This window comes from Somniosus microcephalus, chromosome 26 (assembly GCF_052327205.1).
Source record: "Somniosus microcephalus isolate GS21.2 chromosome 26, FLI_Smic_1.0, whole genome shotgun sequence".
Taxonomy (NCBI): Eukaryota; Metazoa; Chordata; class Chondrichthyes; order Squaliformes; family Somniosidae; genus Somniosus; species Somniosus microcephalus.
The window spans coordinates 1,808,098-1,834,962 of NC_141012.1; the positions used below are offsets into that span (position 1 = coordinate 1,808,098).

Sequence of the window (26,865 nt, forward strand, 5' to 3'; positions counted from 1 at the left end):
TCAATTTGCCCAAATCTGGCCTCGGGTGGTTAATTTCGCGATTCTGCCGATCGCGCGGGTTCGGGAAAGCTCTTTAAATCGCGCTCATTTTCTTAGGCACGCAGGCACCAGTCGGCATGTTTTAAAGGTTTTTCAGATCAAAAACGAATTTACTAAGAAACTGACTGCGCGCCAAGGAAACTATTAAATTGCTCAATTATAGTTTTTTTTAAAGTAATTTTCAGTGATTTTTAAATCCGGTTATTCACAGGTGGAGGACTGGGCACTCAATAAAAATGCTTATTTTGGTGATAACCCCATTTTCAACGGTATTAATAAAAGGGCCCCAGGTTACCACTCAAACACATCAAGGATTACTTTCTAACAGAAGAAGAGAGAAAGGATTTGGGGTTCATTACGTTGCCCGATTGCGCTGGATCATAGAAGATTTTACATTTGTGATTATGCAAAGAAATGTTAGTGGAAACTTGAAGCCGAACCTTCCCAGCGCTATTTCAAGTCCAATTTCCCGACTCTGCCCAAAGCGGAGACTCGACCCCATGACCTCCCCCACCCACCCCTCCAGGACTCAGTTAACAATCTAAGCTAGGTTGGCAATGTTCACAGTTCCTCTTTCCTGTTTTAAAGCGGCAGATCCCGAGAGCGAGGCGAGGCTCAGTCTGCTGAGTAACGTCAGTCGTTGGGATTGTGGTCTGGCTGTTTCCTTTTGGACAACTGGTTCCTCATCCACATAGCGGCAATCGCAGCAAGACCCGTGCTGATTGCCAGCACGATGCCAATGATCAGACCCACCAGGCTCATGTGATTGTCCTTCCCGCTCTGGGCCGTGTCTGAGAAATGGCAACAAAAAGTCTTTAGTCACAAACGTAGAAATTAACAACAGGTTAATTCTTTAAATCGCGCTCATTTTCTTAGGCACACAGACACCAGTCGCCGTGTTTTAAAAGCTTTTCATATCAAAAACGATTTAATTTACTAAGAAACTGACTAGTAGATGGGAGATCCACAGAGCTGCATCTACTGGCTCAGATTAAAGACACCAGGGTAGATGCTGACAGGCTGTTTCCCCTGGCTGGAGTGTCTAGAAGTAGTCTCAGGATAAGGGGTGGCCATTTCAGACTGAGATGATGAGGAATTCACTCAGAGGGTTGTGAATCTGGAATTCTCTGCCCCAGGGGGCTGTGACTGCTGAGTCTTTGAGTATATTCAAGGCTGAGATCGATAGATTTTTGGACTCTAGGGGAATCAAGGGATATGGAGATAGTGCGGGAAAGTGGAATTGAAGTCGATGATCAGCCGTGATCTTATTGAATCTGGTGGACTAACCACCACCTAATCCGCTCTGTCATCTCCATCAATGTAGCCCCAAAACAGCGGCGGCAACAGAAACAATGCCGCAGGAAAATCAACGCTGGAACACTCAAAGACCCCGCTAAGAAGGCCCTATTCAGCCTGCGCCTCACAAAAGGTGATGCAGAGACACAGAGTGCCCACAGCGTCTGGTCTGCACTCAAGGCCTCCATAATCAGCACCTGTGAAGAGACGCTCGGTCACTCGACCAGGAAACACCAAGACTGGTTCGACGAGAATGACCAGGAGATCCAGGAGCTAATAATCCGCAAGCGCAAGGCATTCCTGATCTGGAAACAGCAACAGAACTCGAGAGCAAGAAAGCAGCTCTACAGACGCCTGAAGGCCGAGGTCCAACAAAAAACTCGCGACCTAAAGAACAGATGGTGGGTGGAGAAAGTGCAGGAGATCCAGCAGCTAGCCGACAACCACAACGTGCATGGATTCTTTAGCGCAGTCAAGACCATCTACGGCCCAAGCACCCAAGGCCCTACCCCACTGCAGGCCAAGAACGGAGAGGTACTCATCAAGGACAGAGAGGCAGTCAGTGCCCGCTGGAAGGAGCACTTCGAAGATCTTCTTAACCGTGACTCTGTCTTCGACACGAGTGTCCTCAACTCCATCCCACAGCATGCTACCCGCCACCATCTCAGCACAACCCCAGCCCGGCACGAGGTTGAAAAGGCCATCCGACAACTGAAGAACAACAAGGCCCCAGGAGCAGATGGAATCCCCGCCGAGGCACTAAAGCATAGCGGAGAAGCACTACTGGCGCGAATTCATGAACTCATTTCTCTTATCTGGAAGGAGGAGAGCATGCCAGGGGATCTCAGAGATGCCGTAATTGTGACCATCTTCAAGAAAGGTGACAAGTCCGATTGCGGTAATTACAGAGGAGTTTCCCTGCTGTCTGCCACAGGGAAAGTCATCGCAAGAATCCTCCTCAATCGCCTTCTCCCAGTGGCTGAAGAGCTTCTCCCAGAGTCGCAATGCGGATTCCGTCTTCTAAGGGGCACAGTGGACATGATCTTCACTGCGCGCCAATTACAAGAGAAATGCAGGGAAGAGCACCGACCGCTGTACATGGCCGCCTTTGACCTCACAAAGGCCTTCGACACTGTCAACCATGAGGGATTATGGAGTGTCCTCCTCAAATTCGGCTGCCCTCAAAAGTTTGTCACCATCCTCTGCCTGCTTCACGACGACATACAAGCCGTGATCCTGACCAACGGTTCCACCATAGACCCAATTCACGTACGAACTGGGGTCAAGCAAGGCTGTGTCATCGCACCAACGCTCTTCTCGATCTTGCTGCAATGCTCCATCTCACCCTCAGTAAGCTCCCCGCTGGAGTGGAGCTAAATTACAGAACAAACGGGAAACTATTCAACCTCCCTCGCCTCCAGTCCAGATCCAAGGTCGTCCCATCCTCTGTCATCGAATTACAGTATGCAAACAATGCTTGCGTCTGCGCACACTCGAAGGTCGAACTCCAAACCATCGTCCACACCTTCACCGAAGCGTACGAGAGCATAGGCTTTACACTAAACATCTGTAAGACAAAGGTCCTCTACCAACCTGCCCCCGCCACACAGTACTGCCCCCCGATTATCAAAATCCACGACAAGGCCTTGGACAACATGGACTACTTTCCATACCTTGGGAGCCTTCTGTCAACAAGGGTAGACGTCGATGATGAAGTCCAACACCACCTTCAATGTGCCAGTGCAGCCTTCGGTCGCCTGAGGAAGAGAGTGTTTGAAGACCAGGACCTCAAACCCGGCACTAAGCTCATGGTCTACAAAGCAGCAGTGATACCCGCCCTGCTGTATGCCTCCGAGATATGGACCATGGACAGCAGGCACCTCAAAGCACTGGAGAGGTACCACCAACGCTGCCTCCACAAGATCCTGCAAATCCATTGGCAGGATAGGCGCACCAATGTCAGTGTTCTTTCTCAGGCCAACATCCCCAGCATTGAAGCTTTGGCCACACTCGATCAGCTCCGATGGACGGGACACATCGTCCGCATGCCCGATACAAGACTCCCAAAACAAGCGCTCTACTCGGAGCTCTGACACAGCGAGAGAGCCCCAGGTGGGCAGAGGAAACACTTCAAGGACAGCCTCAAAGCCTCTTTGAAAAAGTGCAACATCCCCACCGACTCCTGGGAATCCCTGGCCCAAAACCGCACAAAGTGGAGAAGAAACATCCGGGAAGGCGCTGAACACCTCGAGTCTCTTCACCGGGAGGAAGCGGAAGGAGCACACGTCAACCCAAGCACCCCACCCACCCGCCCCTTCAACCACCGTCTGCCCCACCTGTGACAGAGACTGTAGGTCCCGCATTGAATTCATCAGTCACCTGAGAACTCATTTTTAATGTGGAAGCAAGTCATCCTCGGTTCCGATGAACTGCCTTAGAAGAAAAGTATTGAATGGCAGAGCAGGCTCGAGGGGCCATATGGCCTACTCTTGCTCTTATTTCTCATGTTCTTACACCACTCTACTGACACCAGGGGTGGTTCAATTTGTAGCGTTGCTCAAAATGGGAGTGTTAATGGGAGGGAGCTGGATTAACACAAACAGCTGAAATGCTATGATTGTTGACGTTAATAACTTTCTCTCTCCATTTAATGTTAGAGAAAAATGCATCTGAGTATATAGTAAGGAACAGGGTTAACAGAGGAAAATGTACCTGTATCTCTACTGATGTTAATCCAGCTCCCTCACATTGCCACTCAGTAACCCCTCTCCCCAGCGCCCTGTGTTACTGACTGTATCTCTATTGATGTTAATCCAGCTCCCTCACACTGTCACTCAGTAACCCCTCTCCCCCAGCGCCCTGTGTTACTGACTGTATCTCTACTGATGTTAATCCAGCTCTCTCTCACTGTCACTCAGTAACCCCTCTCCCCTAGCGCCCTGTGTTACTGACTGTATCTCTACTGATGTTAATCCAGTTCCCCCTCACGGTCACTCAGTAACCCCTCTCCCCCAGCGCTCTGTGTTACTGACTGTATCTCTATTGATGTTAATCCAGCTCCCTCTCACTGTCACTCCATAACCCCTCTCCCCAGCGCCCTGTGTTACTGACTGTATCTCTATTGATGTTAATCCAGCTCCCTCACACTGTCACTCAGTAACCCCTCTCCCCCAGCACCCTGTGTTACTGACTGTATCTCTATTGATGTTAATCCAGCTCCCTCACACTGTCACTCAGTAACCCCTCTCCCCTAGCGCCCTGTGTTACTGACTGTATCTCTACTGATGTTAATCCAGCTCCCTCACACTGTCACTCAGTAACCCCTCTCCCCCAGTGCCCTGTGTTACTGACTGTATCTCTACTGATGTTAATCCAGCTCCCTCACACTGTCACTCAGTAACCCCTCTCCCCCAGCACCCTGTGTTACTGACTGTATCTCTACTGATGTTAATCCAGCTCCCTCACACTGTCACTCAGTAACCCAACACCCTGTGTTACTGACTGTATCTCTATTGATGTTAATCCAGCTCCCTCACACTGTCACTCGGTAGCCCAACACCCTGCTCAGAGTCCGACCCGGGTACAAGAACAACATTAACACCCGTCTACTATCAGCACAAAACAAGTCGGGTAAACTGCACAGACCCGGCCCAGTATTAACTTCCGTAAAATACAAAGAACATTTGTGCTTTTTTTTAAAAAGGCAAATAGAATATTATTTTGATTAAAACTTAAATAGATAATACCCAGGTAGTTCCCAAATTCGCAGCCTCCATCACCAAGATGGACAAGGGCAACAGGCGCATGGGAACACCACCACCTCCAAGTTCCCCTCCAAGTCGCACACCATCCTGACTTGGAAATATATCGGCTGTTCCTTCATCGTCGCTGGGTCAAAATCCTGGAACTCCCTCCCTAACAGCACTGTGGGAGTACCTTCACCACACGGACTGCAGCGGTTCAAGAAGGTGGTTCACCACCACCTTCTCAAGGGGCAACTAGGGATGGGCAATAAATGCTGGCATTGCCAGCAACGCCCACATCCAGAGAATGAATTTAAAAAATGGGTGAGTGCTTGATCCCATCCTGAATCGAATCTGGGTCAATGTGGGTTTTTTTATTGTGAAACTCTGGTCAACAGCCGAGTGCAGAGAACTGGGGGAGGAGGGAGAGCGTGTAGGACAGAGTATCGGAGTTTAGGGGAGAGTGTGGGACAGAGTATCAGAGTTTAGGGGAGAGTGGGACAGAGTATCGGAGTTTAGGGGAGAGTGGGACAGAGTATCGGAGTTTAGGGGAGAGTGGGACAGAGTATCGGAGTTTAGGGGAGAGTGGGACAGAGTATCGGAGTTTAGGGAGAGAGTGGGACAGAGTATCGGAGTTTAGGGGAGAGTGGGACAGAGTATCGGAGTTTAGGGGAGAGTGGGACAGAGTATCGGAGTTTAGGGGAGAGTGTGGGACAGAGTATCGGAGTTTAGGGGAGAGTGGGACAGAGTATCGGAGTTTAGGGGAGAGTGGGACAGAGTATCGGAGTTTAGGGAGAGAGTGGGACAGAGTATCGGAGTTTAGGGGAGAGAGTGGGACAGAGTATCGGAGTTTAGGGGAGAGTGGGACAGAGTATCGGAGTTTAGGGAGACAGTGGGCCAGAGTATCGGAGTTTAGGGAGAGAGTGGGACAGAGTATCGGAGTTTAGGGGAGAGTGGGACAGAGTATCGGAGTGTAGGGGAGAGTGTGGGACAGAGTATCGGAGTTTAGGGGAGAGTGGGACAGAGTATCGGAGTTTAGGGGAGAGTGGGACAGAGTATCGGAGTTTAGGGAGAGAGTGGGGCAGAGTATCGGAGTTTAGGGGAGAGTGGGACAGAGTATCGGAGTTTAGGGGAGAGAGTGGGACAGAGTATCGGAGTTTAGGGGAGAGAGTGGGCCAGAGTATCGGAGTTTAGGGAGAGAGTGGGACAGAGTATCGGAGTTTAGGGGAGAGTGGGACAGAGTATCGGAGTTTAGGGGAGAGTGGGACAGAGTATCGGAGTTTAGGGGAGAGTGGGACAGAGTATCGGAGTTTAGGGGAGAGAGTGGGACAGAGTATCGGAGTTTAGGGGAGAGTGGGACAGAGTATCGGAGTTTAGGGGAGAGAGTGGGACAGAGTATCGGAGTTTAGGGGAGAGTGGGACAGAGTATCGGAGTTTAGGGGAGAGAGTGGGACAGAGTATCGGAGTTTAGGGGAGAGTGGGACAGAGTATCGGAGTTTAGGGGAGAGTGGGACCGAGTATCGGAGTTTAGGGGAGAGAGTGGGACAGAGTATCGGAGTTTAGGGGAGAGAGTGGGACAGAGTATCGGAGTTTAGGGGAGAGTGGGACAGAGTATCGGAGTTTAGGGAGACAGTGGGACAGAGTATCGGAGTTTAGGGAGAGAGTGGGACAGAGTATCGGAGTTTAGGGGAGAGTGGGACAGAGTATCGGAGTTTAGGGGAGAGTGGGACAGAGTATCGGAGTTTAGGGGAGAGTGGGACAGAGTATCGGAGTTTAGGGGAGAGTGGGACAGAGTATCGGAGTTTAGGGGAGAGAGTGGGACAGAGTATCGGAGTTTAGGGGAGAGAGTGGGACAGAGTATCGGAGTTTAGGGGAGAGAGTGGGACAGAGTATCGGAGTTTAGGGGAGAGAGTGGGACAGAGTATCGGAGTTTAGGGGAGAGTGGGACAGAGTATCGGAGTTTAGGGGAGAGAGTGGGACAGAGTATCGGAGTTTAGGGGAGAGAGTGGGACAGAGTATCGGAGTTTAGGGGAGAGAGTGGGACAGAGTATCGGAGTTTAGGGGAGAGAGTGGGACAGAGTATCGGAGTTTAGGGGAGAGTGGGACAGAGTATCGGAGTTTAGGGGAGAGAGTGGGACAGAGTATCAGAGTTTAGGGGAGAGTGGTGTGGTGTATGTAACCTGTTCCACCTTAAGAGAACTTAAGCCTGTTCCACCTTAAGAGATGTACTACTTTCTCTGGCTGCTGTATACGTAATACCGGTGGTGACCACCGGTATATAAGCACTGTGTAGTAAGATTGTATTTAGTATAGTCCTGATCTCCAACCAGTAAAGACCTGTTGAACTTTAATCTTGTAGTCTGTGTGTTATTAATTACAACTAGAACACACAGACTTTACAGTGGCGACGAGTCAGATTCTTACCCTGCGGCAGTTATATCCACGGCGGCTTCGTCCACAGAACGGACGTCGAAGAGAGGCTTCCACCCTCATCACCCTGCTGGAAGACACGTCGCGTGGCAGACATCGAGAAACCAGAGTGCAGAAGACATCCTGAACTCGAAGCCTTCATCAGCGGCTGTCAGCTATCTTCTTTCTACCTCGGTAGTGGGTAAGCCGGGCAGCGACGCGACCAGAAAGTCGGCCGCGTTGGCTGTACAGACGGGGAGGGAAGACGGAAGAATAAGGGCCGGGCCGCATTCGGGCCGAAAGGCGCAGCGCGGGGACATCGATCGCGGCTGGTGATAAGGGCCGGGCCGCATTCGGGCTAAAAAGGCGCAGCGTCTGGGGGCAACTGAAGGCGCGAGAGCCGCGGTGAAGCGGAGACAGCGTCGGGGGACGGGTGAAGACCGCCAAGCGCGGGAAAACCGCCATTTTGTAGGCGGAGGACGAAGACAAGAGCGCGGAAGCCGCCATCTTGGATAAAAATTAAAATAAATTAAATTGCAACGATGCCTAAACATGGGAACATTAATACCTTTGATAGCGACATCGAAGATTGGGCTATGTATGTAGAACGCATACAAAATTATTGTAAAGCAAATAAAATCCCAGATGAAGAGAAAGCACTAACATTATTAAACTTAATGGGTGCGAAGACATACGGGCAATTGAAACACCTTTTATCACCAGATGAACCGGCGGATAAGACGTTCGAGGAGATTGTTACTGTCCTGAAAAATCACCTAAACCCCACGCCGCTGATGCTAGCGGAACGATTTAAATTTTACAGCAGAAGGCAGCTGAAGGATGAAAGCAATGCTGAATATTTAATGGAATTGCGTAAGCTAGCAAAGTACTGTCAATTTGGAACGAGACTGACAGAGGCGCTACGAGATAAATTTGTGTGTGGTTTATTAAAAGAAGATACACAAAAGCGATTGCTCGAGGAGAATGAGCTGACGCTTGAAAAAGCAGTCACTATGGCAGCAGCACACGAAGCCGCAGCGAGAGGCACGGCAGTAATGCAGCTACGGTCACCGGAACTCAGTACAAATAAATTGGGTTTGAGTACTGTAAAATGTTATCGTTGCGGAAAGACAACGCACGATCAGAACCAGTGTTGGTTTAAAAACCAAGAATGCAGAACGTGTGGCAGGCTTGGCCACATAGCTAAAGTATGCCGGTCAGGAAAGAAGACCAGCAACAAAAAGTCACCGCAAGGAAAATACATAAAGGTACACAAGGTGACAAAGAACAGTTCGACTGAACAGAAGTCAGATTCAGACGCTAGCAGTAATGAACTGGGTAGCTTAAGAGTACACAACGTTGGTAAGGATGCAGATCTCCAGACAATTTGGGTCACCCTTCAGATAGCAGCAGTCCAAGTAAAGATGGAATTGGACACTGGATCGGCATTGACGGTCATGAATAAGAAAGATTACAAAAGGTTATTCCAACATATTCCCCTACGGGATACGGAGATTATATTGAAAACATACACGGGGCAAAGAGTGTACCCCATCGGAACGATAGAGGTAAAGGTGGTCCACAAGGGCGAAGAAAGCCAAGTAATGGACTTATATGTGCTACCTGAAGGAGGTCCACCACTACTGGGACGGGAGTGGATTAGGAAAATGAATATGGACTGGCACTCCTTGAAGGCACTAACGGTAGATTCCGGGGAAACAGATGCCAAACCTAAACGATTGTCCAGAATATTGGATGATGCTAAAGAGGTGTTCCAGCCGGGACTGGGAACACTGAGAGGAATTACGGCAAACATCAAGATTGATGAACATGCACACCCAAAAAATTTTAAAGCCAGACCGGTACCCTATGCAATACGACCTACTGTAGAAGCGGAACTGGAAGCGCTAGAATGTTCAGGTGTACTGTCTAAGGTAGATTGGAGTGAGTGGGCTACGCCCATTGTTCCCATTATGAAACGTCCTTCGAGCAACAAGCCAGGAGAACCAGGGAAGGTTCGCATCTGTGGAGATTTCAAAATCACCGTTAATCCGGTGCTTCACACGGTGCAGTATCCGCTTCCACGGATTGAGGATATTTTTGCTTCATTGTCTGGCGGGAAACACTTCACCAAGATAGACCTGGCGCAGGCGTACTTGCAGATGGAGGTTGAAGAAGAGTCACGCCAATACCTCACGATCAACACGCATCGAGGTTTGTACCGGTACAATAGGCTGGTTTTTGGAGTGGCATCGGCTCCAGCAATTTGGCAGAGGGCCATGGAGCAGGTATTACAGGGAATTCCAGGCACACAATGTTACCTGGATGATATTCTGATTACAGGTGATGGTGATGAAGAACACCTCGCAAACTTGGAACTGGTGCTCAACAGACTGAAAAAGTATGGACTTAGAGTTAATCGGCAGAAATGTGAGTTCTTCCAGAAGCGGATCTCGTACTGTGGTCATGTCATTGACCGGGAGGGGCTTCATAAGTCTCCTGACAAGATAGAGGCAGTTGTAAAGGCTCCCGCTCCGGATAATGTCTCTCAGTTGAGGTCGTTTCTAGGATTGATTAACTATTACCATAAATTTCTACCAAATCTATCCACGGTACTGCACCCACTAAACGCTCTTTTACAGAAGGGGGTACCATGGGAATGGAGCGACAACTGTAAGAAGGCATTTCGCAAAAGCAAAGAATTGATCACCTCCGAGGAAGTGTTGGCTCACTTCAACCCGACACTGCCTATTCGGTTGGCTTGTGATGCTTCTCCATATGGTATTGGGGCAGTACTCTCACACAAGTTGCCAAATGGCACGGAAAGGCCAGTCGCGTTTGCATCCAGATCATTGACCTCCGCTGAGCGCAACTATGTGCAGATCGATAGGGAGGCTCTCAGCCTTGTATGGGCCAAAAATTCACACTTCTGACAGACCATCAGCCGTTGGTATCCATTTTTAACCCTAAGAAGGGTGTTTCAGTGATGACAGCACAGCGTCTCCAGAGATGGTCCCTTTTCCTAGGGGCACATCAATATCAAATAGAATTCAAAGGTACGAAGCAGCATGGCAATGCTGATGGGCTGTCGCGCCTGCCACTACCTGAAGAAGAAGAAACGACGAAAGTTGACCCTGTTGAGTTATTTCATTCGACCATCATCGAGTGTTTACCAGTCACCAATGCAAGTATTGAAAGAGAAACCAGGAACGACCCGACACTGTCCAGAGTCTACGAGGTGACAGTGAAAGGATGGCCAACACGTGGTGATCCTCTGTTACCGGCATTCTCGGCAAGGCGAGACCAGCTGTCCGTCTGCCATGGTACTTTGATGTACGGGACAAGAGTGATTATTCCTCCCAAGTTAAGGGAAAGAGTTCTAAAAGAACTGCATGAAGGTCATCTGGGGGGAGTTAAGATGAAAAGTCTTGCTAGGGCTTATGTATGGTGGCCGGGTATTGACCAACAGATAGAGGAGTTGACGAAAAGCTGCGCTGGGTGCCAAAAAAGTGCAAAATGCACCTCCGATCGCACCACTACACCCATGGGAATGGCCTTCAGCCCCATGGCAACGCGTACATATTGACTTTGCTGGTCCATTCATGGACTCCATGTTCCTAATTGCGGTGGACGCACATTCCAAATGGCCAGAAGTGATCAAGATGAATACCACTACTTCAGAAAAGACAATTGCGGTGTTAAGAACAATATTCGCAAGGAACGGATTGCCAGAACAGATCTGTTCGGACAACGGGCCACAGTTCGTGTCGGAAGAATTCCAAAAATTCTTAAAGAAGAATGGGGTGAAACATTATACCTCTGCCCCATATCATCCGGCGACAAACAGGTTGGCCGAGAGATTTGTCCAAACATTCAAAAAGGCAATAAAGGCCATGAACGATGATCAGATTCCGCTACAGCACAAGGTGGACAATTTCCTAATGGCATATCGAAACGCCGCTCATGCAGTGACTAACCAAAGTCCTGCCTTGATGTTTTATAACAGGAGGTTGCGGTCCAGGTTGGACTTGTTAAAACCAAATGTGCGGAGGGAAGTGGAAAACAAACAGTTCCGGCATATTAATAACAAATCCACTCGAAGTTTCGAAGTAGGACAACCAGTGTTGGCAAGGGGCTATGGAAACGAAAAATGGCAGTCCGGAACAATTCGGGCCAGACAAGGACCTCTGATGTACACAGTAGATATTGGTAACAATGTGATAAGGCGTCATGCGGATCAATTGGTAGAATCAAGAGCAAGGGTCGAACCCATGGTTGCGACAGAGACAACTGTGGAAGACGTTAATGAACCTGAAGCATCTACCTCGGCAGGGACTGTACCTGATGATGACGTCCAATACATAGGAAACCAACAAGAAGAGTCACCTCAGCAACAAGAATCAGAGACCACTGAAAGGCGTTATCCAGACCGAATCAGAAGGCCTCCTGAGAGACTGAACCTTTGAACTGTTTATACCTGAAGTTATATATGTATATATGTTATGATGTTATGTTAAATGGGGATATGACAATTAAGCTAAAAAGGGAGGATTGTGGTGTATGTAACCTGTTCCACCTTAAGAGAACTTAAGCCTGTTCCACCTTAAGAGATGTACTACTTTCTCTGGCTGCTGTATACGTAATACCGGTGGTGACCACCGGTATATAAGCACTGTGTAGTAAGATTGTATTTAGTATAGTCCTGACCTCCAACCAGTAAAGAACTGTTGAACTTTAATCTTGTAGTCTGTGTGTTATTAATTACAACTAGAACACACAGACTTTACAAGTGGGGACAGAGTATCGGAGTTTAGGGAGAGTGGGACAGAGTATCGGAGTTTAGGGGAGAGAGTGGGACAGAGTATCGGAGTTTAGGGGAGAGTGGGACAGAGTATCGGAGTTTAGGGGAGAGTGGGACAGAGTATCGGAGTTTAGGGGAGAGAGTGGGACAGAGTATCAGAGTTTAGGGGAGAGTGGGACAGAGTATCGGAGTTTAGGGGAGAGTGGGACAGAGTATTGGAGTTTAGGGGAGAGTGGGACAGAGTATCGGAGTTTAGGGGAGAGTGGGACAGAGTATCGGAGTTTAGGGGAGAGAGTGGGACAGAGTATCGGAGTTTAGGGGAGAGTGGGACAGAGTATCGGAGTTTAGGGGAGAGTGGGACAGAGTATCGGAGTTTCGGGGAGAGTGGGACAGAGTATCGGAGTTTAGGGGAGAGTGGGACAGAGTATCGGAGTTTCGGGGAGAGTGGGACAGAGTATCGGAGTTTAGGGGAGAGTGGGACAGAGTATCGGAGTTTAGGGGAGAGTGGGACAGAGTATCGGAGTTTAGGGAGAGAGTGGGACAGAGTATCGGAGTTTAGGGGAGAGAGTGGGACAGAGTATCGGAGTTTAGGAGGAAGAAGAGAAGGAGGTTGAGAGAAGCAGTAACTTTGATAAAATAGAGACATGAGAAAGGTTGCAATGGAGAGAGTTCGGAGGGCAGAGTTCAGAGAGGGGTCACAGACTGCTTGTATCGAGGTGTTTCAAGCTCCCCAGCAATGGGAGCCAATGGAAGAAACACTGAAAAACTAGAGAAATCTCCCTGTCCCAAGGGCCATTTTACTAATTCTCGGCTCAGGATAGTTTGTGCAGTAAATTTTCTGCCACTTACCACTCCAAGGTGCTGGCGATCCTGAGGCCACGTACTCTGGGGCAAAGAGAAATGAACATTTCAGTGAGGAGAAATGGTGCAAATGAGTTGCCGAATCTAATCCACATCTTCAAGACTTTTCAGACTGAATTTCAGCCAGAAATTGTGGTATGTTAACTGGAACCAATTCTGGGGTATCAGAAATGGTGTATACAGGAAACTTTGATTTATCCGCAGGTTGTATGTCCGGAATACTCGATCTAACGGCAAAAATCAGGAGCCGTTTTCTATAAGTTTTTTTAGTTCTCGTTCTTTTTTTCCCCAGTCAGGCACTGCAAGGTCTGTAGCTATAGCAACAGCTTCAGCTAGAGATGCTTGCAGCTGCAGCCGACTCTTTAGAAGCTGTTGCTAAGCAACAGTGTTTGTTGTCAGATATGGAGATGAAAACCTCCGCATGCTTCAACATTAACTTTGTATGTCCGGCAGTTTTGATAGATCGGCAACACGCCGGTCTCGTCGGTGCCGGATATCACAAAGTTTCCTGTATTTGCTTCCTTTTTGAAACATTTCTCCATCTTTCCTTCCTCTCTCCTGAAAGTGTTGGCTCCTTGCTGGGATATAATTCCACGTTTGTCAGTCATCCTCTGCCACTTCAAGCTTGAGCCGTGGTGAGTGGCCGTAAGCTATTAAACCGTGAGGGCATTGCAGTGAGTCCGACCCTGGCCCTCAGCCAATGTCCACATCTTCCGGCAAGGGTGACTGGAGAGTGATCAGCAGTGGGAACTCTGGGGAGTCTTCCCATGCTTAGCCCCAGTGACGCTGAGGTCAATAGCACCCCTTCTGATCCCACAGCTCGCTTGACATAAGCCAGGGATCGAACCTCAGCCATGGCTGGTGTCTAACACATAGAAACATAGAAGATAGGAGCAGGAGTAGGCCATTCGGCCCCTCGAGCCTGCTCCGCCATTCAATGCGATCATGGCTGATCATCCAAATTCAGTACCCAGTCCCTGCTTTCTCCCCATACCCCTTGATCCCTTTAGCCTTAAGAAATATATCCAACTCCTTCTTGAATATATTTAATGTATTGGCTTCTACTGCCTTCTGTGGTAGAGAATTCCACAGGTTCACCACTCTCTGGTTGAAGAAATTCCTCCTCATCTCTGTCCTAAATGGCTTACCCCTTATCCTTAGATTGTGACCCCTGGTTCTGGACTCCCCGACCATCGGGAACATCCTTCCAGCATCTAGTCTGTCCAGTCCTGTCAGAATTTTATAAGTTTCAATGAGATGTTAACTGGAACACTCAGCAGATCACCAGGTGATCCATTTATCCACTGAGCCTCTGAGGGAGCAACAGCCACATATTTCAAAGAGTTTTAAAGCTCCAAGCTCAGAAACTGCTCACGAAACAAATGTAAATTAATGAATCCCGTTCAGTCGGGGCCACTGTAACCAAATTCGCTCATAATTCTTAACAGAAGACTTGGGAGGCCAGAGAGCCATGGAATGAGGAATAGCTGAGAATTCCATATATTAAAAATCTTACACAGGATCTGCACTTCATGTCTGTGAGTGTTACTTCCTGTTGTCACAGCTTCCGGTACATTTTGCTTTCACTGTTTCCCATTGTAAATTACTATGTCAACATTTCACATTCAATTTTGTTTCTCAACTGTCATGATGCAGTTGCAGGTTCTGGCCACCTGTTTTGTCTGATAACGCTCCTGTGAAGCGCCTTGGGACGTTTAACTGCATTAAAGAGGCTATATAAATGCAAGTTGTTGTTGTTGATTACCTGGAGCTGAATAAGATGAATCCCAGCACCCATTGACCGCTCTAACCTCCAGGCACCATCTCTGAACCAGACTAGTTGGCCAATACCCTGGAGAACTTTGGTATTGAGTTACCGATGGTGGTCTCTCAGCACCAGGCATGTTATCTTGAAGCCAACTAGACCCAAAGAGACTCGAGTTATCTCCTGCTCCAAGGATGATGGAAGTAAATGGAGAAAGCTGGGCAATATAACGGGCAACGGGACCTCGCTCAGCCTCGGGTTTTCATTAAAGGGATTGAAAATGACTCTCACACAACTGGAGAGGAACCAATCCCAGACCCTCCTCACCCCCAAGGGCACCCTCTTGTTGGGTCAGTCAAGGAGCAGCATTAGTGGAAACTGTAAAGATGGTAAGTCGAGCCAGCTCTGCTCTCCTTTGGGAAGAGTTGTATTTCCCAAAGTAAAGAATCTACAATAAGGAAGTAGTGATCCAGTGTTGCTGACTGCATTTACCTTCTTCCCTGGTGTAAATGGGTCCGGAGGAGACGGTGAAGGTTTCTGTTGTCACTCTCTCGGTGGGGAAAGCTTCTCGTCTTGGCCTCTTCCTCCCATCGCTGGAGCAGCCCTGTGCGGTTTACAAGGACAGAGTATGTCTAAAGAATCATCGAATCATTCAGCACAGAAGGTGCCTGTTTTGGCTCTATGAAAGAGCTCTCCAATTAGTCCCCCTCTGCTACTCCTCCACAGCCATGCAAATTTTTCCTCTTCAAGTATTTATCCAATTCTCTTTTGAAAGTTACTATTGAATCTGCTTCCACCGCCCTTTCCGGCAGCGCATTCCAGATCACAACAACTCGCTCCATAAAAAAAAATCTCCTCCTGTTGCCGCTGGTTCTTTTGCCAATCACCTTAAATCTGTGTCCTCTGGTTTCTGACCCTTCTGCTACTGGAAACAGTTTCTCCTTATTTACTCTTTCAAAACCCCAACACTCAGACCGCCAGCAGTTATTAACGTGAACAGTAATTACTGTGGTCTCAGGAAACCCGAGGGACATGGGATCGCACAAGGACCACTGTGCAGGGAAATTCCTAAGCGGGACACAGCGCTTTCCTTCGGGAGGAGGAGGGAAAGTGGAGGTGATTCCTCTCCAGGCTGTTGCTCCATTTTGGATTGGGCCTGGTCCTGAGAGAGGCCGAGAGCGAGACCAAGTCAGAAACTCATCTCAACTTCCCAAACAGGGGATGTTCAGACCAGCAACTGGAAATAACGTTAGTAACGGCAGGGAATGGGCCAGGGATTAGAGAACATCTCCAGCACCAGATGGTGCACGGAGCCCTGTAATAAGTGAGCTCCATTACAGAGTGATTAGAACACACCCCAACCCGTGTAACACGCCTCAACCCGTGTAGCACGCCCCAACCCGTGTAACACGCCCCAGCCCGTGAAACACGCCCCAACCCGTGTAACACGCCCCAGCCCGTGAAACACGCCCTAACCCGTGAAACACGTCCAACACAACACGTCCCAACCCGTGTAACACGCCTCAACCCATGTAACACGCCCCAACCTGTGTAACAGCTCAACCCAGGTAACACGCCCCAACCCGTGACACACGCCCCAACCCAAACTGTATAACACGCCCCAACCCATGTAACACACCCCAACCCAACCCGTGTAACACGCCCCAACCCATGTAACACGCCCCAACCCAACCCATGTAACACACCCCAGCCCAACACGCCCCAACCTGTGTAACACACCCCAACCCAACCCATGTAACACACCCCAACCCAACATGCCCCAACCCATGTAACACACCCCAGCCCAACACGCCCCAACCCATGTAACACACCCCAACGCAACACGCCCCAACCCGTGTAACACTCTCCAGCCTGCGTGTATTTATAAATCAGCCAGGTGGAAATCTGCCGATAGACACTCACCTTTAGCAATGTGCGGCAAGTTTTGGCTGCACACAGTCTGCTGATGCAGTGTACGTAGATTGTGGAGAGCTTCCTGTCTCTGTGCTCAGTAAACCGGAATGCATCAAAAACAAATCGCGATTTCTTGCTGACTCCATTTGTGATAATATTTGTGCGCGGGGTGACATTGCACCTGAAGTTAAAGATGGAGAACGGTCGTTAGCAATCGAGCAACCAATCGGCAGCATCCAGATCTTTATTTTAATTTAAAAATAAAACTCTGTCTCACACTGTGTCTGAGTAGATACTGACCCGGTAAAGAAGCTGTACCCAGTGTTGAGCGCAGAGACTTTGAATGGTGACGGTGTGGCGAAACAGTGATCCAGCAGAACATTAAAACTGAAAATCAAACAGATGATCCATTAGTCACACTGCCTCACGCACCAATTCTTCCCCCAATTTACCCCCTCCCACCCTCTCCTCTCCTGAAGGTGCTGCATTCTTGCTGGGGGGCGGGTTCCAGGGGCACTGAGGTCCCTCGGGCGCTTTACCCAAGTGGCCATTCACTGTGTGCTAGCCCGGACAAGATAGTCGATTGGGGGATGGAGTCACCATAGCCAAACCTCTACAACATTCCTCACAGCTAATAACCCTGGGTTGTCTGCCCCTCCCTAGCTCAGGGCGCTCTGCTCAATTGTAGTGCCCTCATCAAGATCAGCTAACTGTGCACAAACTGCAAATTAAACCCGTGCTGCTCCCCTACTTTAACACACTGTCTAAAATGTTAAAAGGTTTCTATAGGATAGATACGGAGAAACGATTTCCTCTGGTGGGGAATGAAGAACAAGGGGACATAATCTTAAAATTAGAGCTCGGCCGTTCAAGAGCAAAATCAGGAAGCACTTTTTCACACAAAGGGTAGGAGAAATCTAGAACTCTCTCCCCAAAAGGCTGTGGATTCTGGGAGACAATTGGTGCTTTCAAGACCGAGATTGATAGATTTTTGTTGAGTAAGGGCATCAAGGGATATGGAGCAAAGGCGGGTAAGGAGTTGAGGTGCAGATCAGCCATGATCTACAGTGCCAGCCGTGGCTCAGTGGGCACCTCTCTCACCTGAGTCAGAAGGTTGTGGGTTCAAGTCCCACTCCAGAGACTCAAGCACAAAATCCAGGCTGACACTCCAGTGCAGTACTGAGGGAGTGCTGCACTGTCAGAGGTGCTGTCGTTCAGATGAGACATTAAACCGAGGCCCCGTCTGCCCTCTCAGGTGGACATAAAAGATCCCATGGCCAATATTTCGAAGAAGAGCAGGTGTGCTCGCCAATATTTATCAACATCACTTAAACAGATTATCTGGTCGTTATCACATTACTGTTTATGGGAGCTTAAATTGGCTGCTGCGTTTCCTACATTACAACAGTGACTACACTTACTGCATTGGCTGTAAAGTGCTTTGGGGGGTCCGTTGGTTGTGAAAGACGCTATCAAAATGCAAGTTTTTCTTCTATGAATGGTGGAACAGGCCCGAGGGCTGAATGGCCTCTTCCTGTTCCTATGTTTCGATGTACACTTACTTTGCAGTTAGATTACTGACGCTGACTTCAACATAAACCTTGTATCTGAGTGGAAGACCGGCGTCCGGGACAATCAGTGGTGACGTGTAGTTCTGATCCTGTTCAGAATGAAGCAAATAGAAGTTATAAAGAAATTGTGAAACTCTTGGTACCTAACCGCTACCTGGGGAATGGGGGGTGGGACAGTGGCAAGGAATCCCGCGTGCTGTCTGATCCCTAGAGTCAGTGCCAGAGTCAATGTCTTAAATCCACCCTATTGTATCTCTGATTTTATTTGGATCATCCCGATTATCTTTCCCTGGCTTCAAACCTCCGAAGTTGGCGTGGGCTCTGTGTCGCTGTGTTGAGGGACTGGGAGGCACAGTGGATTATATTCAGGCCTTTCAGATCAGGGACTTGTGTTTGTTTCTAGCCCAGACAGACGGGTGAAAGGTTCTCTGATGGGTGGCTCGCAAACAGCAAATCCTGGGGCTCTGTGAATGGCCAATCTTAACCAATCATTCAAAAAATGTTGGTGTTAAAATTAATAATTATGGGGCCCTTGTTTATGCTCCGAAAGGGGCGGACTTTAGCGGCTTTCTAAACTCAAAATGAAGGGTTTACAATGATTGACATGGATTGCAACCAATCCATTGGGAGCACAGCCTCTGAAAGACAACATTTCCCAGGGATTTCCAACATAATTTAGGCAACTGTCTGAGCTTTGAGAAAAGGGAGTGATTTAATTGCTCAGTTTCCTGCTGCTTGTACATTGATAACTACCACCAGAATCAAACGTCATTCACAGTTCATTAAATCAGTTACGATAGCAAAATACTGCGGATGCTGGAAATCTGAAATAACAACAGAAAACGCTGGAAAAACTCAGCAGGCCAGACAGCATCTGTGGAAAGAGAAACAGAGTTAACGGGGTTGATTTTCCTGGAGCCGTCAGGCGGGGTTTCAGGCGTGTGGGGGGGGGGGGGGAATCCCGATTTCGGGGGTCCCGACACCATCCCGCCCAAAACCCGCCTCCCCGTAAATTTCAGGGGAGACGGGTACCCGCCCTGCACTGGGACCCGCCGACCCGAGGCGGGAAGGGATTAGTGCCAATTAACTGCTTGTTAACAGATAGTTAACAGGCAGTTTTTAGCCTAATCCCTATTTTGAGGGGTGTCGTGTGGGATTCCCGACGGCTCCAAACCACGCCAGGTTAGAGCAGGCGGGCCGTTGGGTTGAAGGACTTGGAGGGGTTGCGATGTCGGTGTTCAGGTGAGTGATGGGTGCATGAGTGCAAAGGTAAGTGTGTTTGGTGTGTCTAAAGTGTGTAAAGAAGTTTAAATTACCTGTACTTACCTTAACAGCCTTTCTTCCTCTAGGTTTCGGGAGTCCATCACTCAGCCAGCACTGAAAGCAAAATGGCTGCGAGCTGTCAAAAGTGACAGCCTTCAGCTTTCATTGCCGGTGAGGCTTCTAACTGAGTCTGCGTAGAAGGACTCAGGTTAGAAGTCAGACTGTCAGTGTTTGACAGCTTCAAACAGCTGTGAAACACTGATATTTCATCTGTCAAAACCTCTTGACAGATTAGATTTCAGTCTGTGATGTCACCTGTTGCCGGGTGGCCCTTAATTGGCCTGCTGAGCCCGCTGGCCAAGGTCAATCAAGGGAAAATTGCGTGGATTGGCCGAACGTCGATGTAGGCGGGACTAAAACCCGAAAGTTGTAGTCCCGCCTCTTTCCCGACAGCCTTATGAAAATCGACCCTAACGTTTCAGGTCGAAGACCCTTCGTCATTAAATCAGTGAGTTGATTGTTAACAAGAGCTAACCATTCATTTCAGGCAACCACTAATTGTTGCTGTGTGGACAGGTAGTGCAGTGAGATGTCACACAGTCAGGTGTGATGGGACCGATGCTGGAAGCCAAGCCTTTGTGCCCCAAACCAGCCAATCACATTGAATATTTACTCCTTTCCCAACACACTGCCATAACTGAGGCGGTCCCATCCCATCTCTCCACCTCTTGTGAATTTCTTTTCATAAACTGTCGTATGAATTCTCGGAATCAAAAGGTTCCAGATTCGAACCCCACTCCGGAGCCCCGGCTCAGAGCCCAGCGGGACCCTCGCGTCCGGTGGGTGTGGGCACCCCTCATCCCATAAACCCTCCCGGCGTATCGGACTGACCCCGCTATCAGCTGAGAGAAGGATGATCGCGGCGTATGGAAGGAGTGTTCACGTTGCGGCCTGTCAGACGGGGGGGGGGGCTAAGAGATGGGGGTCAGTGATGGGGGGGTCAGTGATGGGGGGTCAGTGATGGGGGGGTCAGTGATTGGGGGGGGTCAGTGATGGGGGGGTCAGTGATGGGGGGTCAGTGATGGGGGGTCAGTGATGGGGGTCAGTGATGGGGAGGTCAGTGATGGGGGGGTCAGTGATGGGGGGGTCAGTGATGGGGGGTCAGGGATGGGGGGTCAGGGATGGGGGGTAAGGGATGGAGGGCTAAGGGATGGAGGGCTAAGGGATGGGGGGGTAAGGGATGGGGGTAAGGGATGGGGGGGTAAGGGGTGGGGTAAAGGATGGGGGTAAAGGATGGAGGTATGAAGGATGGGGGTATGAAGGATGGGGTGGTGAAGGATGGGGTAAGGGATGGGGTGTAAAGGATGGGGGTAAAGGATGGGGTAAGGGGTGGGGGTAAGGGGTGGGGGTGAAGGATGGGGTATGGGATGGGGTAAGGGGTGGGGGGGTGTAAGGGATGGGGGGTAAAGGATGGGGTGGTAAGGGGTGGGGGGTAAGGGGATGGGGGGTAAGGGGATGGGGGTAAAGGATGGGGGTAAGGGGTGGGGGGTAAGGGGTGGGGGGGGTAAGGGATGGGGGTTAAGGGATGGGGGGGGGGAGATCTCCTGTAAGCAGACCTCAGATGGTGAGGCCGCTGTTTACACTATTATAGACTCAAAGACTTACGTTGTAGAGCTGCAGAGTGAGAGTGCTGCTGAAACTACCGTTACTCGTGGCCACGGCAATAGAAACTGAAGACCTGAATGAAAGAAAGACAAAGACTGTGAGCTGAGAAAACGGCTGTCAATGGAAACGCATTACTCATGCTGTCACTGGGCTCTGTTCCAGAAACAGCTTGCACTGTGCTGGCTATTCTGGGATCTGGTTACACTTTGGCGTGGCCACAGATCTGGGACCTGGATCTACAGACCACAGGCTCTCCGTTACCTCACCCAACTGACCATTGTCCCGGTGTTAGCCCAGGCCAGATATTCCATCTCTGACAGTTGACCCTGGTCTGATGTCCGTGCACCAACAGTTTCCCCCTCACTGGATAACAAACAGGCACCCTAATTATTCCCCCCCCGCCAAAGTTACACCAAGGACCTTTCCGATCTGTGTGCCTGAGTCACCCTGAGCAGTGAGCTTAGTCACACCATGCACCCATCCTAAACATTCACTCTTTAGCTTTGATGGGCTCTATTGTACCAGTGAGGCTGGTAGTCCAGCCTGGGGTCCAGGTGTGCCTGTCTCTTCTCTACACTTACTGCTTTATGTAGAAAAGACAGACTTGCATTTCTATAGCGCCTATTCACAACATCAGGACGACCCAAAGTGCTTCACAGCCAATGAAGTACTTTTGAAGTGTAGTCGCTGTTATAATGTAGCAGCCAATTTGCGCACAGCAAGCTCCCACAAACAACAACGTGATAATGAGCAGTTCATCTATTTTAGTGATGTTGGTTGAGGGATAAATATTGGCGCCAGGACACCGGAGAGAACTCCCCTGCTCTTCTTCCAATAGTGCCTTGGGATCTTTTACATCACCTGAGAGAACAGACGGGGCCTTGGTTTAAACGAGCATTCGAAAGACAGCGCCTCTGACAGTGCGGCACTCCCTTAGTATCAGCCTGGATTTTGTGCTCAAGTCCCTGGAGTGGGACTTGAACCCACAACCTTCTGACACAGAAGTGAGACTGCTGCCCACTGAGCCACGGCTGACACCGATTGCCACTGTTTGAAAGGGGAGCTCGGGAGCTCTCCCCATGTCCTGGCCAATATTTATTCCTCAACTAACACCACTGAAACAGTGTTGTTCACATTGCTGTTTGTGGGATCTTGCTGTGCGCAAATTGGCTGCCGCGTTTCCTACATTATAGCAGTGACTACACTTCAAAAGTACTTCATTGGCTGTAAAGAGCTTTTGAACGTTCTAAGGTTGTGAAAGGCGCTATAGAAATACAATCTTTCTTTATACCCCTGAGAAAATGGCCCCGGTTTTTATGTTCTCTGAGCAACTGCCAGGAGTCCAGTTCATGAAACGTTGATGCTGGTTCCATTTTCATCTGAGAGATACTGTCCTTCAGATAAAGCCCCATCTAACAGTTCAGCTTGATGTTAAAGATCCCTGGGCACAATTTGAAGAGCAGGGATTTCTCTTGGTTAACAATTCTCCCTGAACCAGCATCACCCAAAACAGATTCACTGGTCATTCAGCACATCGATGGTTTTGGAACCTTGCTGTGTGCAAATTGGTGCCACACTTGGTTACATAACAATTGTGGCTTCAAATGAAAGAATTGAATGTGATGCTTGGGACTTGCTGAGAGATACAGCTGTAGAAATGAAAGCTCGCTCTTTGTGTTAAGCCGCTTGCTACCGGAAAGATGGCTTACGTTATGATCCTGGTGTTGTTGAGGATATATTCGAGAGGGTACTTGCAGGAGAATTTGTAGTACAGTTCAGGGCTGTAACTGATCACTGAGCTCTGATTGTTCGGGGGAGCTATGAAACCAGAGATGACAACAGATTGGAGATTGGAAAACTGGGCCAAGGCTCCCATTCCCGGCCCCTCATCAAGAATCTGAAACACAAACAGAAACTACTAAACAACAACAACAATTAACTCGCTGTGCGTCTCACCATCACGATACAAGACTTTAAACCCCACTCATAACATTTCTGTCCCTACACCCATTCTTCTGTATCTCCTTCATGATTCCACTCCCTCTCCACACCTTTCCAAACTCGGTCCGTGTCTCTCTCCTACCCCCTCTCTCTGGCTTTGTCTCTATATTCTTTTCCCCTCTGATCTTCTGTTCCCTCTTGAAGATGCCAGGGCTCAGCTTTGCCGTCCCGCCAGTACTATGCTCAAGTCACCATGCTTCACTCCAGATAGTTTGCATCAGCAAGCTATTCGGCCATAGAGGAAGGAGGCTCACAGTTAAGCCTGATCCTGATCTCAGCCGCTGACCACACATACTCACTCTCTCGGAGAGGTTACTGAATACTGAGGGTTCCTGGCTGATTCCTCCTCTCTCTGGCCCAGGGGCATGAACACAAATTACAATCTTGCAGATTTCCATTGCCCAGTGTCCAATGGGCAATGTCTTTTCCACTGGGAGCACCCAGAATCTATCCCTCTCCACTCCTCTATCTTTACCCCATCCTTATATGAAACCCTCCCCCCAGTTCCTGTCCCACTTAATGCTACACAAAACCCACAAAGCACTTACTCGGAAGCTGCTGCCACAGTTGTTGAGGCCGGTGTCACTGACAAGGAATGAATAACGAATCACAGGGGGTCTGAGGGAGGCGTCCACTGTCCCATCACACTTTCGGTCATTATGTCGGCTGTTCAGAGCAAGGGCCAAAGGATCGAAGCCAGCAAAGAGCGGAGGGCACAGATTAATGGATACATTGATCAATTGAGCACCACAGTCAATGGAAATATCTTGGTTCTCTGAAATGGGAAAGAAATCGTCCCAGCAAAATTTAAAATCAAAACAACATTTAAACATGACAGCAATTTCTCAATACAAAATACCCCATCTAGAATCCCCAGATCCATACTATATCACTCTGATATAACCCACACCCCTCACTGTAACACTCTGATATACCCCACACCCCTCACTGTAACAGCCGATATACCCCACACCCCTCACTGTAATACTCTGATATACCCCTTCACCCCTCACTGTAACACCCTGATATACCCCACTCCCCTCACTGTAACACCCTGATATACCCCACACCCCTCACTGTAACACTCTGATATACCCCACTCCCCTCACTGTAACACCCGATATACCCCACACCCCTCACTGTAACACTCTGATATACCCCACTCCCCTCACTGTAACACCTGATATACCCCACTCCCCTCACTGTAACACTCCGATATACCCCACACCCCTCACTGTAACACTCTGATATACCCCACACCCCTCACTGTAACACTCTGATATACCCCACTCCCCTCACTGTAACACTCTGATATACCCCACTCCCCTCACTGTAACACTCTGATATACCCCACACCCCTCACTGTAACACTCTGCTATACCCCACACCCCTCACTGTAACACTCTGATATACCCCACTCCCCTCACTGTAACACTCTGATATACCCCACACCCCTCACTGTAATACTCTGATATACCCCACTCCCCTCACTGTAACACCCGATATACCCCACACCCCTCACTGTAACACTCTGATATACCCCACTCCCCTCACTGTAACACTCTGACATACCCCACACCCCTCACTGTAACACTCTGATATACCCCACACCCCTCACTGTAACACTCTGATATACCCCACTCCCCTCACTGTAACACTCTGATATACCCCACACCCCTCACTGTAATACTCTGATATACCCCACTCCCCTCACTGTAACACCCGATATACCCCACACCCCTCACTGTAACACTCTGATATACCCCACACCCCTCACTGTAACACTCTGATATACCCCACTCCCCTCACTGTAACACTCTGACATACCCCACACCCCTCACTGTAACACTCTGATATACCCCACTCCCCTCACTGTAACACCCGATATACCCCACACCCCTCACTGTAATACTCTGATATACCCCACTCCCCTCACTGTAACACCCGATATACCCCTTCACCCCTCACTGTAATACTCTGATATACCCCACTCCCCTCACTGTAACACTCTGATATAACCCACACCCTTCACTGTAACACCCTGATATACCCCACTCCCCTCACTGTAACACTCTGATATACCCCACTCCCTTCACTGTAACACTCTGATATACCCCACACCCCTCACTGTAACACTCTGATATAACCCACACCCTTCACTGTAACACCCTGATATACCCCACACCCCTCACTGTAACACTCTGATATACCCCACTCCCCTCACTGTAATACTCTGATATACCCCACACCCCTCACTGTAACACTCTGATATACCCCACACCCCTCACTGTAACACTGATATACCCCACACCCCTCACTGTAACACCCGATATACCCCACACCCCTCACTGTAACACTCTGATATAACCCACACCCCTCACTGTAACACTCTGATATACCCCACTTCCCTCACTGTAACACCCGATATACCCCACACCCCTCACTGTAACACTCTGATATACCCCACACCCCTCACTGTAACACTCTGATATACCCCACACCCCTCACTGTAACACTCTGATATACCCCACACCCCTCACTGTAACACGCTGATATACCCGACACCCCTCATTGTAACACCCTGATATAATCCCACACCCTTCACTGTAACACCCTGATATACCCCCACACCCTTCACTGTAACACCCTGATATACCCCACACCCCTCACTGTGACACTCTGATATACCCCACACCCTTCACTGTAACACCCTGATATACCCCACATCCCTCACTGTAAAACCCTGATATACCCCACACCCCTCACTGTAACACCCTGATATACCCCACACCCCTCATTGTAACACCCTGATATACCCCACACCCTTCACTGTAACACCCTGATATAACCCCACACCCTTCACTGTAACACCCTGATATACCCACACACCCTTCACTGTAACACCCTGATATACCCCACACCCCTCACTGTGACACTCTGATATACCCCACACCCTTCACTGTAACACTCTGATATACCCCACACCCCTCACTGTAATACTCTGATATACCCCACTCCCCTCACTGTAACACCCGATATACCCCACACCCCTCACTGTAACACTCTGATATACCCCACACCCCTCACTGTAACACTCTGATATACCCCACTCCCCTCACTGTAACACTCTGACATACCCCACACCCCTCACTGTAACACTCTGATATACCCCACTCCCCTCACTGTAACACCCGATATACCCCACACCCCTCACTGTAATACTCTGATATACCCCACTCCCCTCACTGTAACACCCGATATACCCCTTCACCCCTCACTGTAATACTCTGATATACCCCACTCCCCTCACTGTAACACTCTGATATAACCCACACCCTTCACTGTAACACCCTGATATACCCCACTCCCCTCACTGTAACACTCTGATATACCCCACTCCCTTCACTGTAACACTCTGATATACCCCACACCCCTCACTGTAACACTCTGATATAACCCACACCCTTCACTGTAACACCCTGATATACCCCACACCCCTCACTGTAACACTCTGATATACCCCACTCCCCTCACTGT

General features: G+C 49.2%; 1 protein-coding gene across 1 annotated transcript; it reads right to left on the reverse strand.

The window, feature by feature from the left end:
* Positions 1–672: 672 nt before the first annotated feature.
* On the reverse strand, positions 673–24,161 carry LOC147100205 (zona pellucida-like domain-containing protein 1). The gene is made up of 8 exons (XM_085968218.1): positions 23,877–24,161; positions 23,037–23,224; positions 21,328–21,400; positions 18,391–18,488; positions 16,838–17,009; positions 15,407–15,518; positions 13,138–13,173; positions 673–830 (listed from the first exon to the last, which is right to left on the reverse strand). The coding sequence occupies exons 1-8, from the start codon at positions 24,159–24,161 to the stop codon at positions 673–675; spliced, it is 1,122 nt and encodes a 373-aa protein (XP_085824344.1).
* Between the last annotated feature and the right edge of the window lie 2,704 nt (positions 24,162–26,865).